Source organism: Cryptomeria japonica, chromosome 1 (genome assembly GCF_030272615.1).
Source record: "Cryptomeria japonica chromosome 1, Sugi_1.0, whole genome shotgun sequence".
Classification (NCBI taxonomy): domain Eukaryota; kingdom Viridiplantae; phylum Streptophyta; class Pinopsida; order Cupressales; family Cupressaceae; genus Cryptomeria; species Cryptomeria japonica.
The window spans coordinates 124,657,285-124,673,171 of record NC_081405.1 but is presented as its reverse complement, the minus strand read 5'-3'; the positions used below and the strand labels follow the sequence as shown (position 1 = coordinate 124,673,171).

Here is a 15,887-nt window from a genome sequence, read left to right as displayed (position 1 = left end):
TCTGCAATACCAACCCCCTCAGCCTGAGAAACCAAAACAGGAGTATCTACCTCCATTTCCCCATTCTCCTCCATAGATTCCAAATTTTTTTGGATGAGGAATTGTTTCTCCTCTTCCTTCTCTAAGCTTAAGATTTCCTCATTATTAATGCTAACTAAATTTAATGCTGTTTCTAATTCCAGAGGGATATCATGATTGATATCCTCGATCTGAGTTTGAGTTTCAGGAATGTCCAGCCCTAGCTGGGCCGGGGAAGAAGGATTGACATCTTTAGAATTGAGTTTATCTAATTCATGAATCATATCCGACCTTAGGACATCGGTTTCTTTTAAAAGATTTTTCATGGATGCCTTATTGTCAATATGGGGTTGACAATTCTTATTTGAATTATGAGGGGAAGATACTAAGCGTACCAAATGGGTATCCTCAAGAGTTTCCAGATAGAAGCCACCCTTATCTTCCAAAAATTTCACATTAATTTCAAGTTTTGTAGTCTGAGATTCCACATTGATATGATTGACCTCCTCTATCTCGGAATCCTTAATTAAAATGTCTGATATATCAATGAATCCATTATAAAGAGTTGGACTAATAGTCCAAGATCCTCGACCTAATAAAATTTCTATTGGGTCGAAGGATTTAACATCTGATTTTAATTCTATAAGCAATTTTATGTGTTTATACTGGTCTTCTCTGTCTAGACTTTCGCATCCAATGTAGTAGCCCAGTTTTTGACCAATAACTTCTAGAATTTGGGGGGGGGGGGGCGGGGCGTGATATTCGACAAGGAGAGGGCCCAAATCCACCCATCTCCTCATCCTACTAGGTCTAAAAGAAAACGGGTCGAAATTTGGATACCATTCCATAAAAGAAAAACAATGACCCTGAAATTTCCTGACTTTGCCTGAAAGAATATCTTTTTTAATGTCTAAATTCTTACACAAAATGAATAAAACATCATTGTCCAGATGAGAGATACTTACCTCCCGAGGGAACCATGAATACCACCAGTCAATTGCTTCCCGAGTCGGGAAAACCTTACCGTTCCAGTTAACCAAAAGCCCTAGCCTGTAATACAGGTTCCACATCGGGTTGAGCATCGATGAAGAAATTTCAATAGTACAATTGGCTTTAGGTTGTGAAACTGGTTCCTTGTTCGCTTTATTGGATGGAAAAACCCTAATTTTTCCCAGAGCAGCATTTGGACTTGAAACCGGAGGATACCCAAGGTTCCGGCTTCTGTTTAGCCCAAATTTCTTGTTATTCTTGCCAGATTTTCTATTAGTGACTCTTTTAACCGAACCGCAGCTTTGGATTTATGGTGGATATTCAGGCATTTATCCACACATGCCCCATTTTCAAACACCCATTGGGGGCGATGATTGCTAATTAGATTTGGTTTAGGAAGAGGCATAGAAGAAAGCTTTCTTGCCGATATTTGTTTTGGTACCGAACCTTGCTGTAAATTTCTAGGATAGATAACATGCCCTCCACGTGGGAGTCTACCTCAGGGGTCCATGCAAGCTTGCAGAGCCTGATTGTTTTTCCATTTTCTCTATTTCTTGCTGATCACAGTCTGCCATTCCCCATAGGTATCGCTCCTCGAGGGTGCAGATTTAGGAAGATGATATTGAGTAATTTGCATATTTTTTTCACTAAATCCTTATATAATTATGTCTATCTTTATTTACATGCTTTTCTCGCATTTTTTTGCAAAAAATCTAAGTTACCGGTTCTTGTGGTTTAGGCTTGGGTCCGGGTCCTGGTTCATGCTCGGTCTTGGTCTGGCCTGGGTTCGACTTGGGTTCCACCTGGGTCCTTCCCAGGTGGTTGGGTTCCCTGTGGGTCCTGTGCAGGACCCACAAGGAACCCAGCCACTTAGGAAGGACCCGGGTGGAACCCAGGTCGAACCCAGGAGGACCCGGGTGAACCCAGGCCCGTGGGTTCCCAAAAACGGGGCCCACGGGTCAAAAAACAATAAAAACCAATAAAAAAGTACTTAAAAAAATAGTTAATTAATAATTAAACCCTAATTCGCCCCTTTATGATGCATTTCATGCATCAAAACATTCATTCAACTCATTCTATTTGCATTTTTGAAGATTTTTTCTCTAAAGCCGGGTTTCTTAGTTTTTGCATTTTTCTTTGAAGGTAGAGACTATGAAGATGTGAGACACGCATAAAAGGCATAGGAATCACTGGAGAAGGAAGATTTAGTCATCAAAGGTGAGTGAATCTGATTTTTTTACAAGTTTTTTTCAAATTTTTTAATTTTTTTTTTAAGTTTTTCTAAAAATTTTTAAATAAGTTTTGTATATTTTTTTACACTTTGTATGCATAGTATGGGGTTATAATGCCAAAATTTTATCAATTTTTTTCAATAATGTTGTGTTTTCTCTTTTTATTTTAGGTGCATTATTCATATAATCATACATAATGGCTGAAATTGGAAGTGCAAGTGCAAGCTCTAGTTCAATTGCCCATGCCCGAACTGAAAATAACCCCTTTAAAATTGATCAAGATTCACCACTTTGGCATTATACAACAATGATCAAGCGTCTGGTGGTGGGGGTTTTGTTTGGAAGTGTAACCATTGTGGCACTGAGTATACCAGCTCATACTATTGAGTGAAAGGCCACCTTTGTTTCATCCCCGGGCGTGGAATAAAATTTTGTAAGGGATCAGATGGCAAGGGGCTGCCAAAAGCTCTAGTTTTGGAATATATTAGAGAACAAGAGGAAGCTGATAGGAGAAGTGGCAAAGCAAAGACTGATCATCCTCTTGTCCAGTCAAGCTCGAAGACTACGAGGCCTTCTAGTAGTATTGGCTCCACAAGACCAGCTGGATCGCATCCTTTCATGCCAAAACCACCAGTTGCTCCACTAGAGAATCAAAATGTTGTGGCTTCACGGAAAAGAGGCCCATTGGATACTGCCTTCAAAAATGAAATGAGAGAGATTGCAAATCAGAGCATTGGACGTTGCATTTATGGCAATGGGCTTCCTTTCAACCTTGTTAGATCACCTTACTTTCGGGACATGGTACATACCCTTAGCAACACACCTTCTGATTATGTTTGTTCAGGGTATGAAAAGGTGAGAACCACCTTATTGGCAAAGGAGAAAGCATCCGTAGAGTCACAGTTGAAAGTCATCAAAGATACATGGCCGGAAACAGGTTTGACCATCGTTTCTGATGGATGGAAAGATTGTAAAAATAAGCCATTGATCAATGTTATAGCAATGTGCCCTAAAGGGGCAATGTTTTTGAAAGCGGTGGATTGTGAGGGGCAAGTGAAAGATGCAAGTTTCATTGCCAATATCCTCATAGAATGCATTGACATGGTGGGGCCTCAAAATGTTGTCCAAGTCATAATGGACAATGCTAAAAATTGTAGGGCAGCGGGGACTATAGTGGAGGCTACATACGATCACATCTTTTGGACACCATGTGCAGTCCACTCACTCAATTTAATCATGCAAAAGATTGGCACACAAATTGATTGGGTGAAAAAACTGTACGAGGAGGGCGAGGAGATTCAAATGTTTGTGACTAATCATCATATGTCACAAGCCATCTTTAGGACCTTCTCCAAGTTGGAGTTGTTGAAGGTAATTACTAATTTAATTTTTAATTTTAATTTTTTAATTTTTTATAATTGGTATATGTTGTGTATTTTTTTATGTCATGTTAGGTAGCTGAAACACGATTTGCATCTCACTCACTCGTCTTAAGACGACTTGTGAAGGTGCGAGAGGCCTTGAGTTCTATGGTCATCAACGGATTGTGGAGTGTATGGAAGCAGGCCCAGACAGAAAGAGCTCTAAAAGTAAGAGCATTGATCCTTAGTGAGAAATGGTGGGATGATGTGGAATATGTTTTGAATTTCACTGAGCCCATCATGAGCATGATTAGGTATGCTGATACTGATCGCCCATGTTTGGGTGAGATTTATGATGGCATGGATTGCATGGTGGAGAAAATAAGAGAAGTAATAAAAAGAAAAGTAAATGACCCAATGGAAACATTTTTCAAAGTTGTGCAAAATATTATTGTTGACCGTTGGAACAAGATGACCAATCCCTTACATCTCTTGGCATTTGCTTTGACACCAAAATTTTATAGTGCAGAGATGCTTGCAACACCAAGGAGGGTACCACCATATAGAGATGCAGAGGTTGCTTCTGGCTATAGAGCTGCCTTTAAAAAGATATATCAAGATGAGGAGACAAGAAATGTTGTCATGAAGGAGTTTGGCCAATTTGTATCCACAAAAAATCATGATGTTGTAGCTCTCAATGCTAGATATGGGATGGATGCTGATGAGTGGTGCTATGTACATGGTCAAGGCTTCGTTTACTTGCAGCCTCTTGCAATTAAACTTCTCTCCCAAGTATGTATCTTTTTATTTTTTATAGTTTTCCGATTCCATTTGATGCTATCATTTTTTTATTTTATAATTTATAAATTTCTAATAATGTTTTAACTTTTAACAGGTTGCAAGTTCTTCTTCAGCTGAGCGGAATTGGAGTACATACTCCTTCATCCACTCAGTCAAACGTAATCGTTTGGGTGCAAAGAGAGCTGAGGATTTGGTCTACGTACACTCCAACCTTCGTTTGTTGTCACATAAGGACCTTGAATATAATGTGGGTGCAACAAGGAATTGGGATCTAGCCCCTGAGTGTGCTGATTTAGATGCTACAGTTGCACAACTTGCCCAAGTCTCTATAGATGAGGCAGCTATGGAACTTGAGAGAGACTTGGCTAGTGGGTGTGACATTTCATTCGATAGTGGTTCAATTGATGCTGGATTTGAACCACTTGATGACCTTGGGCTTGGGTTGGATGGTTCAGATGAAGATGAATATGGAATTTAAATCCCATAGATGGCTTGTAATTTGAATTTTTATTGTGTCATGACATATTCACATTTTGAAACTTGAAACTTGAATATTATCTTTTTTGCAAATTATGAATATGATATTAGACTTTAGTTATTAGTTTACTGATAACATTTGCGATATATGGATATTTATTGGCATTGGCAATTATGGATTTATGATTTATGTATGGAAAGTCACATTGTATATTTTATTTTTGTATGGATTGTATATATTGAAGATATATATAATATATGTGTATATATATAAATTTATAATTAATATATGTATATATATACGGACGAACCTGTACCCGTACCCAAGTTTTTTTTTTTTGCCGAACCCGCGAATCCAAATCCGAATCCGAACCCGAACCGGTAACTTAGCAAAAAATGTATGTGTGCTCAATTTAAATTTTATATTTATGTTTTTTAGTTTTAATTTTAATTTTCCTTGTTATATGAATGTTTACATGCTATTTTGTTTCCAAGGTTTCCTACTGTTACCTGTTTCCCTTTTCTGGTAACTTAATTTATGTAATCGATAACTATATTTATTTTAAATAAAAAAGTTCTTTATATAACATATATAATTACTAAGTCACCAGGTTCGGCCGAATTTCAACCTTGAAGTTCGAAATTCGCGGAACTTGAAACATTCTATAAAAACCCTAAAAAATTCGATTAAATTCGAATAAAAATTTAGGGATGACGAAAAGCGTTTTTTTCTCTTGCGTTTTAGGGTTTCGTCGAGGTTTATTAATAAATACGGGCGGCCACGGACAGAGTTGCAGTCACGGGTTTTGTCGAGGTTTCTCTTGCGTTTTAGGGTTCCAGTCGCCATTGCTATGTTCCGAGCTTGCAAGCACCCGAAGACTTGACCGAGCCGATAGTGGCAAGCAATAATCCGACAACAACGAAACTAACTATAACTACCGCCCGCTACACAAAGGAATATTGGTGGATTGCGGCTACCACTCTAATAGTTAGTGCCGCTACTCTCAGCGTTAGCGGCGACTATCAAAAGAGGCGGTGGGAAGCATTATAATTAAATTATTTTAGGTTTATTATTATATTTATTATATTATATAATATTATTAAATACACATAATACACATGTATTTATTTATAATGTTTATAATGTTGTTGAATATTATTATTATATAATTTATAATTTTATATTAATAGTTTTTAATTTTATATTATATATTTTTATATTTTTTAAATTTTTTTAAGGTTTAACAATATATTAATATTAATATTATTATTATATTATACAATATAATATTACAAAATACACATAAATTCATAATACACATTTATTTATTTATAATGTTTAATAAATTAATAGTTTATACTTTATAATGTTTATTTATAAATTTATAATGTTTATATTTTATATTGTTGTTTAATATGTGTCATCTTTTTGTAATGATTTCAAATCTATTTATCAATGTTAAACTATTTAGGCAATTTTATAGATATATTACATATATTTATTAAAAATTTTAAAAAATTACATATGGCGAATTTAATTCGAATTTTATACATTTCGAATTTTTTCCTCATCGAACTTAATTCGAATTTCAAAGCTGTCGAACTTCGAATTCGAATTCGAACATGGTGATATATCCCATGCAGTTTAAAATTTTATAGATATTGTATCCTGTCATTTCGTATCCAAGTTTTATTTAGAATTTTGTTGTTCCTTCAATGGATACTGGATGTTGTATATATATTGGAAATGGATAGTGTATCTGTATTTGTGCAAATTAGTTATCAGGTTTTAATGTCTGAATTGGGAAGACAACTGTTCATACAATTGTTAAGTTTTTCAATCAAAGATTGAATTGTTTGAGGTTCTATAAAAAATCATATTTGTGCTACCTATTATTATAGTGACATTTTTTGCAAACTTCTCAATATTTTTGGTTATCTATTTGTAATCTGGAAATGTAAAATAAAATCAGCATTGTTCTCTCTCATTTATAATTCATTGCATTGCAAAATTCCTGTGCGAGTTTACTTTCTCTGTAATATTTATTATTCATTACCATGACATTGTGTAAAACTGTAAATGTTATTTGAGACACTTTCTTTTTGCTAGAGTAAATTTTCTTCAGATGCAAACTACATTTGACAGGTTCTTTTATAAAAAGTTATATGATTGAAAGGTTGACACACTGGTGAGATATGCAGGAGTGAGAGGGATTTACACAGCCGGAAAAATATGATACTTGATATGCGGCAACAATTAAAGCAATTGGCACTCAGTCTATGCACCTTGCAGTCTTCCAAGAAGTAATTATCCACCTGCTCCATCTATGGGCAAATGCATTGTTTGTGGTCTTTCCCATTGTGTCATATTGAATTTCTTTTAAATACTATTTCAAAGACCGAATAGCTTCCCTTTACAATCTACAAGCAGAATACACTAAGAGCATAAACTCTTGGTACCAAAGTACTTGCTAAATCATTTATGAAACACTGTTCAAAGGATGGGAAGGAAGTTGGAACAATTAGTTCACTCTAATTTTTTTCTATTTAGGTTCAAATACATACCTTAATTTTAAAGAAGAAAGTTGGTGAATGTCTAGGCAATATACTGGATTCTTTTCATTGTTCTGCCATATATGATGTTTAAGCTTTATATGTAAAAGTGATGATTGTGCTCTCTTTAGGAAATTAATAATGCAATCCTTGATGAGGGAAACAAGATTTCCTGTAATAAATTTGCTGAAGGGATGAATATCAAGGGCATTGTAAGATGGTGTACTCACTTTATTTACCCGGAATCCGTTCCCAGGTTCTCCAGTTTTGCACATCCTGGGAAAAGGCCTTTTTCAAAAACTAATTACAAAGGAGATACAACTTAAGGACTGTGTAATGATTATATTGTTTTTGGTGATGGGAGAGCTATTTTTCATTAGTGCACTGGTAGCCTGTCAGATTCATATGCCTATCTTTGGACCACTTCTTGAAAGATAACATTTTTTGGATATTAAAATGCTTTTTTCTAGATTCTAGTCATAAGCTTATATGTTGATTGATACAAATTGGTATTTAATTCTGTATCTTGGAGTATCCATGTACAATATTAATAGCAGGTGCTTTTGGTTTTTGGTTGAATAAATCTTACTATTATAATATTATTCAGAAATTTCTGTACCGTACCGGGTATTCCATGGTATGCATTGTAAATCTTATCATTCTTCCTTAAAGGGGCAAGTAGCAGATAATGGGTTTTCATGTGTTTGAGCTAGACAGAAACTCTTCCAAAATCTTAGTGTAATGGTCGGTTGTCTTTCGTAGTTCACAGAATTTCAAGAATTGGGACACCATGTGATGCTTGTTATCAAATTATAAATCTGATTATTTTCTGTTGATGCTATGCAGCTGCTACTGTATGATTTTTTTTTCATCTGTAGTGAGAGGTGCTAGAGTGCTTAGCTCATTCCTACTAGCCACCTTAAGGTCTGTTACATCCATAGATGAAAAACTCGGATTTTGCAATAACTCGGCAAGGCCAAAAAATTTTAAAAACTCGGGACTCGCCAAAACTCGGCAAAAAACTCGGCAAAACTCGGCAACTTTATCGAACATTTGAAAATACATTTTTTTTTTATATATAATTCAAAAACACACATTTACACCAAATTTGTATAACATATATGATTTCCATGATATATAAATCAAATTTTTTTGGTAATACATAGCAACAAATGCAAGTATCATAGCATAAACCAAAAACCAAGTGCAACATATGTATAAGAGTTCAATACATATCAACGTATCATAGTGACAGTCTCATAGAGTTATAGAGTCATAGACCACAAAACAAGAACCTCTGAAATTCTGATTACATATCAAGTTCAAAGTTTGGTATCAATGAAAATAAGAAATCATAAATTGCGTCTACGACTAAAGCTCAAAACAGATTGTGGCCGCTGGGTGGGTGGTGCTGAAGTAGTGGCAACATCCTCAACACTAACAGGTGCCTCTGCTGCATGATCAACCTCCTGCTCCTCCTCACGTGCTGCCACTTCCGCATCCCATTCCTCTCCTGCCCTCTCCAACTCACTCAACTGCTCATTAGTAAGGAATGGATCCAAATCATTATCAACATCATCAAGAGAAGCAACCCATTCTGCTGCATATGGATCAATGTCATCCAAGTCAAGTGCTTCATGTGAATCTTGCCCTAGCACCTTCTTCTCATGTAATCGAATGTTGTACCGCACATAGACAAGATCATTCAAGCGTTGTTGAGTCAACCTATTGCGCTTTTTTGTGTGGATGTTCTCAAAAACACTCCAGTTGCGCTCACAACCAGAAGCACTACAAGGCTGTGATAATATGCGGATGGCAAGCTTTTGAAGATTAGGCGTTGTGGCACCATAATCTTCCCACCACAAATCTGCAAGGATACAAAATGTGATTTATAACTTGTAAAGATTTCAATAATCTTAAAGAGAGAAATAAATGGTAAAAATTAAACATATGTTTTTTTTTACTTGGTCGTAAGGTGGCTCTCCTACGTTTGCAATCAGGTGAAGAAAACAATTCCCCTAAGGCCTTCTTATAACTCTGCAACTCATCAAGTATCAGGTCTCGAAGGATCTCATCATCAACTAATCTCCGAATGCATGTGTCAAGGCCAATTCTAACCTCTGCATCTGCTCTGAAACTCGGAGAGTAAAAAAACTTGGGATTCAAGAAGTAGGCAGCAGCATGAATATGTTGGTGGAGTTGATGGTTCCACCTCCGATCAATTATGCGCCATATGGGTTCATACTTGGTCTTGTTTGACCCATACAAGTGTTGAATCGCCTCTTTGGCCTTATCCATGGCCTCATATAGATACCCCATGGAGTTATGATCCCCATCCACCATTCGTAGCACCCTCACCAACGGTTCCGACACCTAGATATAAAAAATCTAACAAAATCAGCAGATTGAAATATTAGAAAATTAAATAATAAATCATCAATTAAAGTTTCAAAACTTACATTGATGATCTCCTCCACTATCTTGGCAAAATTAGTATCAAAAATGGCAATCACAACCTTCTTTGCTTCAGGCTTTGTAGCATAAGGACTCCCCAACCATCTTTCACTCACGAACATCCGCTTCAAGTTGGGCAATGTAGCAAGTATGCTCTGCAAGGTGAGGAAATTGGTAGCAAAGCGTGTAACCCCCGACCGCACAAGATCCTTACCTTCAGTGTGCTCTCTCATAAGATTCAGGACCCATGTGTGATTGTAGATGTATTTGGTGATATTCCTTCCATCTTCAACCACTTTCTTTACCCAACTTAGTTTCCCTATGTCCTCAAGGAGCAAGTCAAGACAATGGGCAGCACAAAGGCTCCAAAATAATGTCGGATGTCTAGCCATTAGAAGTTTGCCGGCTGCCACATATGCAGCTGCATTATCAGTCACAACTTGGATGACATTCTGCACTCCCACATCCATCACCACTTCATCCAACATGTTGCACAAGGTCTCCGCATTCTTCACTTCATTGGAGGCATCAATTGATTTTAAAAATACTAACTGTCCTCCTGAAGCAACTAGAAAGTTGATGAGTGTCCTGTTCCTACCATCTGTCCATCCATCAGAAAGAATGGTGCAGCCATTCTTTTCCCAAATAGTCCTTTGCTCTTCCACTAATGCATGAGTGTTTTGGACCTCATCCTGCAATAACGGTCCACTTACCTCGTAACGGCTTGGGGATTTGAACCCCTTACCTGCCACAGTCAACGCGGTGACCAATTGGTCCCAAGATGGACTAGAAATAGCATTGAATGGAACATCGTTGTAGATAAAAAATCTAGCACACGCCACCTTGGCTTGTTGGTGAGCCTCTTTATTCCATGCAGTGCCAAGCAATCCAGGTTGTGCACCAGGAGTGGTACGTGGAATAAAGAAGTTTTCCATGTTGCTGTCCAAAGTTCCCTTTGCTCGTATCCGTGGCCCAAGGGAAGAACCAGATGTCCCCACATCTGTATGTGACCCCATGGAACTCAAATCTGCCCTTGGGGCTGCCATTGCCTCTGCTGTTCTCTTTTTTGTTGCCTTCCTTTGATCATATGCTTCAAGCGTTGCTATTGCATCTCTCGTAGCCTCTTCAGTACATTCCATACAGCTTGTGGTATCTCGGCATTGAATTTTTGCAAGGTGATATTTGAACCTATTAATGCCACCTTTTACAATTTTTTTGCAATGGTTGCAAAAAACATCTCCTCGTTTTGGACCTAGTCTCCCATGTTTCCAACAAGGGTCTCTCTTTTTGCCACCAACTTTAACTGTAGAAGCTGAATCCATTTTCTTTCAAAAAGATGTGGAAAAGAACCTAGCAAAAGAGAGGCAACATTTAGAGATAAATAACATTGTTACCAAAAAAAATCACAAACATCCAAAAATTACAATGACTGTATAACTGTATTTTATTTACAGTCATCTATTAATAGAGGACTCTCTAAAATTAAAATTTTTAATTGGTTGTGTATTTTTTTAAGTTTTTAACTTCAAATTTAAATTTAAATGAAATACTTTAATACACATTGACATTACACAGTTGACAGTCATTTCAAATGACTATGAGTATTTCACAATTGACTGTGTAATACACAGTCATTAATTACAATGTACATTAATGATTAATGTATTACACAGTCATCAGTCATTTGAAAATGACTATGTATTACACAGTCATTTCAAAATTTGAAAATGACTGTGTATTACACAGTCATCAGTCATTTGAAAATGACTGTGTATTACACAGTCATCAGTCATTTGAAATTTTGAAATGACTGTAATGACTGTGTATTACACAGTCATTTCTCATTTGAAATGACTGTGTATTACACAGTCATTTGAAAATGACTGTGTAATACACAGTCATTTGGAAATGACTATGTATTACACAGTCATTTCAAATGACTGATGACTGTGTAATACACAGTCATTTGAAAATGAATGTGTATTACACAGTCATTTGAAATGACTGTGACTGTGTAATGATGACTGTGTAATACACAGTCATTTGAAATGACTGTGACTGTGTAATGATGATTGTGTAATACACAGTCATTTGAAAATTTGAAATGACTGTGTATTACACAGTCATTTGAAAATTGAAATGACTGTGATTGTGTAATGATGACTGTGTAATACACAGTCATTTGAAAATTTGAAATGACTGTGTATTACACAGTCATTTGAATTTTGAAATGACTGTGACTGTGTAATACACAGTCATTTTGAAATGACTGTGTATTACACAGTCATTTGAAATGACTGTGACTGTGTAATACACAGTCATTTTCAAATGACTGTGTATTACACAGTCATTTCAAATGACTGATGACTGTGTAATACACAGTCATTTGAAATGACTGTAAATTGTAATTACTAATGATTGTGTATTACACAGTCATTCGAAATAAAACAATACAAAAAGATACCTAGTCGTGCGTGCAAATGCAAACAATACAGTCATTTTGACTGTGTAATACACAGTCATTTAGTCATTTTGACTGTGTAATACACAGTCATTTCAAATGACTGTGTATTACACAGTCAAAATGACTGTGTATTCGAAATAAAACAATACAAAAAGATACCTGGTCGTGCGTGCAAATGCAAACAATACAGTCATTTTGACTGTGTAATACACAATCATTTCAAATGACTGTGTATTACACAGTCAAAATGACTGTGTATTCGAAATAAAACAATACAAAAAGATACCTGGTCGTGCGTGCAAATGCAAACCCTATGCAAATTGCGTGGCGTTTTTTGCCTTCCGGAGTTGCGCGAGCCGCAAAATGGAATAAAGACTTCGGTTTTTTTTTTGCCTGCGACTTAAGTCGCGTTTTTCTCGCATTTTGTGCCGCGTTTCGGGCGGGTTTTGGCCATTAACGGTGATTATTTGCCAAAAAAATTGCGGCGAGTATATAAAAAAATCGCCCCAAGTATTTCCGCGATTAACTCGCGCGGCATTATGGATCGCGATTACTCGCGAGTTTTTGAATTGCTCGCCGAGTTTTGCAAGTATGGTTACATCAATTCTAGAATCTGATCCTGTTTTCTGGCAAGAATGTTATATATAGGATAGAAAACTAATGTACTCACTCTTAAATACCTAATCATTCTCCTCCTTCCAATCAATAGTTATCTATGTATTGGTTGCTGGCACTCAGATGGAGCTGTTCAATGCAGAGAGTGCCTGCTGAACTGTTTCACATGCTTAAGAATCGGAACCATGTACTGTTGCAGTCTATTCAAATCTTATATTTTCTAACTGTAGGTTGTGTATATTACCTTAAGCTTTTCATTTTTTGAGGAATAGATAACATTGTGCTCTTAATTAACTTTTCCAGTTTTGTTATTCCAAAAACGCTTTGTTTAATCCTCATTCAAAAATAGTGTGATTGCAATTTCTAAAGTTCTTTGAAGTTTGTTGTTCATTTATATTTTTGAAGTTTTGCGCTATGGTCACAAATTTCTGTCTGAAAAATCACCTTTATTCATTATTTCTTTGAACTTCCAGTTTTGGGTACAACAGTTTTATGTGAAACTGGAACATCATTTTTGTGCTTGTGGTTGATTTGAAGACTGACATTTTATTGCCAACTTGACTTTTATGACTCAACTGAAAAATACTCAAATAGATATATATCTAATACAAACCTTTAAAAATACAAATTTAATGTCCTGGAGAATTGAAGTGGAAATCTTAAAAAATAACAATAAAAAAGAGAGGTATTCTATCTGAAGATTTTCATCTATAAAGAAGAGTTTATAGATGAGTCCCAGAACTATAACAGTATGTATCGTGAAACAATATTTATACATATGCAATGTAGAACTGTTCTGTTTGGTTGTAATAGGGACAACTTTAATCTATGTCAATGCACTTGTTACGCTGCCAAACTACTTGACTATTGATTTGATGGCTGTGGCACTGGATCTACAAATGCCAATTCAAGATATAGATAAGCAATCCTGGTACTACATTCCCTTGCTCAGTGACCCACTCCTCTCCTCCCACAAGTTCGTTCCTTATCAAATTTATCTCGCTGGAAAGTAATGTGCTTTAAAAGGTTTGTTATTACAGTGCTGGTATTCCTTCATTTTGCTATTCTAACCGTACTGGACTCCTTACAAAAAACAATGTATTTCACTAGGACAAAATTGGCCATCGAGTCTTATCTACTTTTTAGTCCCTTGCTTCTTGTTACCACAGAATGGCACTGTATCAATGTGCTTGTTCTTTTTCTTATTACAAAGAAATTATTAGTTTACATTTTAAAGTTTTGAATGATTTGCATTCTTCTATAAAAAAATTCTGCCTTTTTTTAAGACATGACATCATCTTCCCTTCTGGAGAGCTGTGTGCTTTGTGTTCATTTCTTAGAGATTCAGCACCTACTTTTTAGATAATATGTATGGATATGTAAGACAATATGTTATGCCGGTCTATGTTTTTGATTGAAACATGGATTATTATGATTGTGAACATCTATCTGTTTGTGGTAGTCTGGTAGATAGAGTTCTAACTTACACTTTGGTTCCTGAGCTGTAAATGTTGTATATGTGCTTAAAGATTCTGGAATCTAAAACCTATACCATCTGTACAGGTCTAGTGTCCAGGATGCTAAAGCTAATTTGCAGTTGGAGAAAGAGAAAGTTACTTGTCCCAATAACAGCAATCTTAGTTATTTTCAAGGGCAAAATGTGAAAGGTGTGCAATTTGATTCGCTTTTATTTTTTCAAGTTGTTTCTGAATTTAGTCCCCATGCATGCATGGATTACATAGAAAATACAAAATACAAAAGTGTTCACATCAAATTGGCTGGAAATTTTGTTCTGTGATTCAGACAAAGAGCCTCTTTGTTCTGAGACTGACAAGAAGCATATGGTGATATCCGTTGAGGAGGAAAGCAACTTGCAGATTCCACTTCTGGTAAGAAATGGTGTAAACTGTAACACCATCTATGTATAAATGTGTAAATGTTTAATAAATTTCTTTTTTGAGTTATGCATTATGATGTATCCCAATGGATTCTTCAATATTCTTTTGATGGATGCCTGCAGGAGTCTGTGGATAAGGATGGCAACTCTAATCAGTCTTCACAGGTAGGATTCACAAATCTTTTGTGGATATATAACTCAAGGTCTAGGATGCTAGGCTGCTAGATTAGTTGTCTTTCTTTAACTTCTGCCTGACAATTTTTTTTTGTTGGTTGATTTTAGGGGGTGCATAAAAGCTTTTTGCTTGGGAGCAGATGTTCTGAGAAGTGTCAGTTGATGATCAACTTGTTTCTATTAATAGTTGCAATTGTGATCATAGTTTTTATCATTGTGGCCGCCATCAAATCAATTTAACTAATTCTTTCATTCATTGTAATTAAGTTTAGGCTTTCCCATTTGGGCATTTTTGTATGTATGTTAAGCCTACACTGGCTGATGTATCATAGTTTCCAGATCTATATGTAAAGGTGTATATTATGTTTTTTTATCTAAATAAAAAAAGTATCAAACCATAACATATGGTGATCTTGCCTTTTCAAATTTTTCAAGTTATCTAATATACATGGATATTTAAAGTTGTATGACACTGGAAAGGAACGGGATGTATGTGTCCTTGCAGGCATGTCTACATGTTTAAACCAATAAGCAGGAGTGTTTCCAGGACACGATCTAAACCATGCTTTATTTATAAGAACAATCAGGAGTGTTTCAAGGACACAAGCTAAACTGTGCCTTATTTATACAGAAACTAGAATTTACTATTTCTGCTCTAACATGGTGAAATCTTTGCAGCCTTGCCAATCACAAGAATCATCTTGTTTCCATATTATTCTTATTCTGTATGTGAATTCTATTGCCAAATGGCAAAAACTTGCAGACATAATCAAGGGGAAATGATAGACGTAGGTCATTGCATACTTAACAACTAAACTATTGCATGTGTATGTGTTTAATGTGTGTGTGTT

The 15,887-nt window shown here is 35.9% G+C and overlaps 1 protein-coding gene across 2 annotated transcripts in view; it reads left to right on the top strand.

The window, feature by feature from the left end:
- LOC131026687 (uncharacterized) overlaps positions 1-15,439 on the top strand; it is a 29,004-nt gene extending 13,565 nt beyond the window's left edge. The window contains exons 2-6 of one of the 2 annotated variants that reach the window (XM_057956615.1): positions 7,082-7,183; positions 14,529-14,632; positions 14,769-14,854; positions 14,986-15,027; positions 15,145-15,439. In XM_057956615.1, the coding sequence (XP_057812598.1) occupies positions 7,082-7,183; positions 14,529-14,632; positions 14,769-14,854; positions 14,986-15,027; positions 15,145-15,276 (466 nt within the window). In that variant the 3' untranslated portion in view covers positions 15,277-15,439. The remainder of the gene's footprint in view (positions 1-7,081; positions 7,184-14,528; positions 14,633-14,768; positions 14,855-14,985; positions 15,028-15,144) is intronic. The other variant, XM_057956616.1, reaches the window with a different exon arrangement.
- The last annotated feature ends 448 nt before the right edge of the window (positions 15,440-15,887 follow it).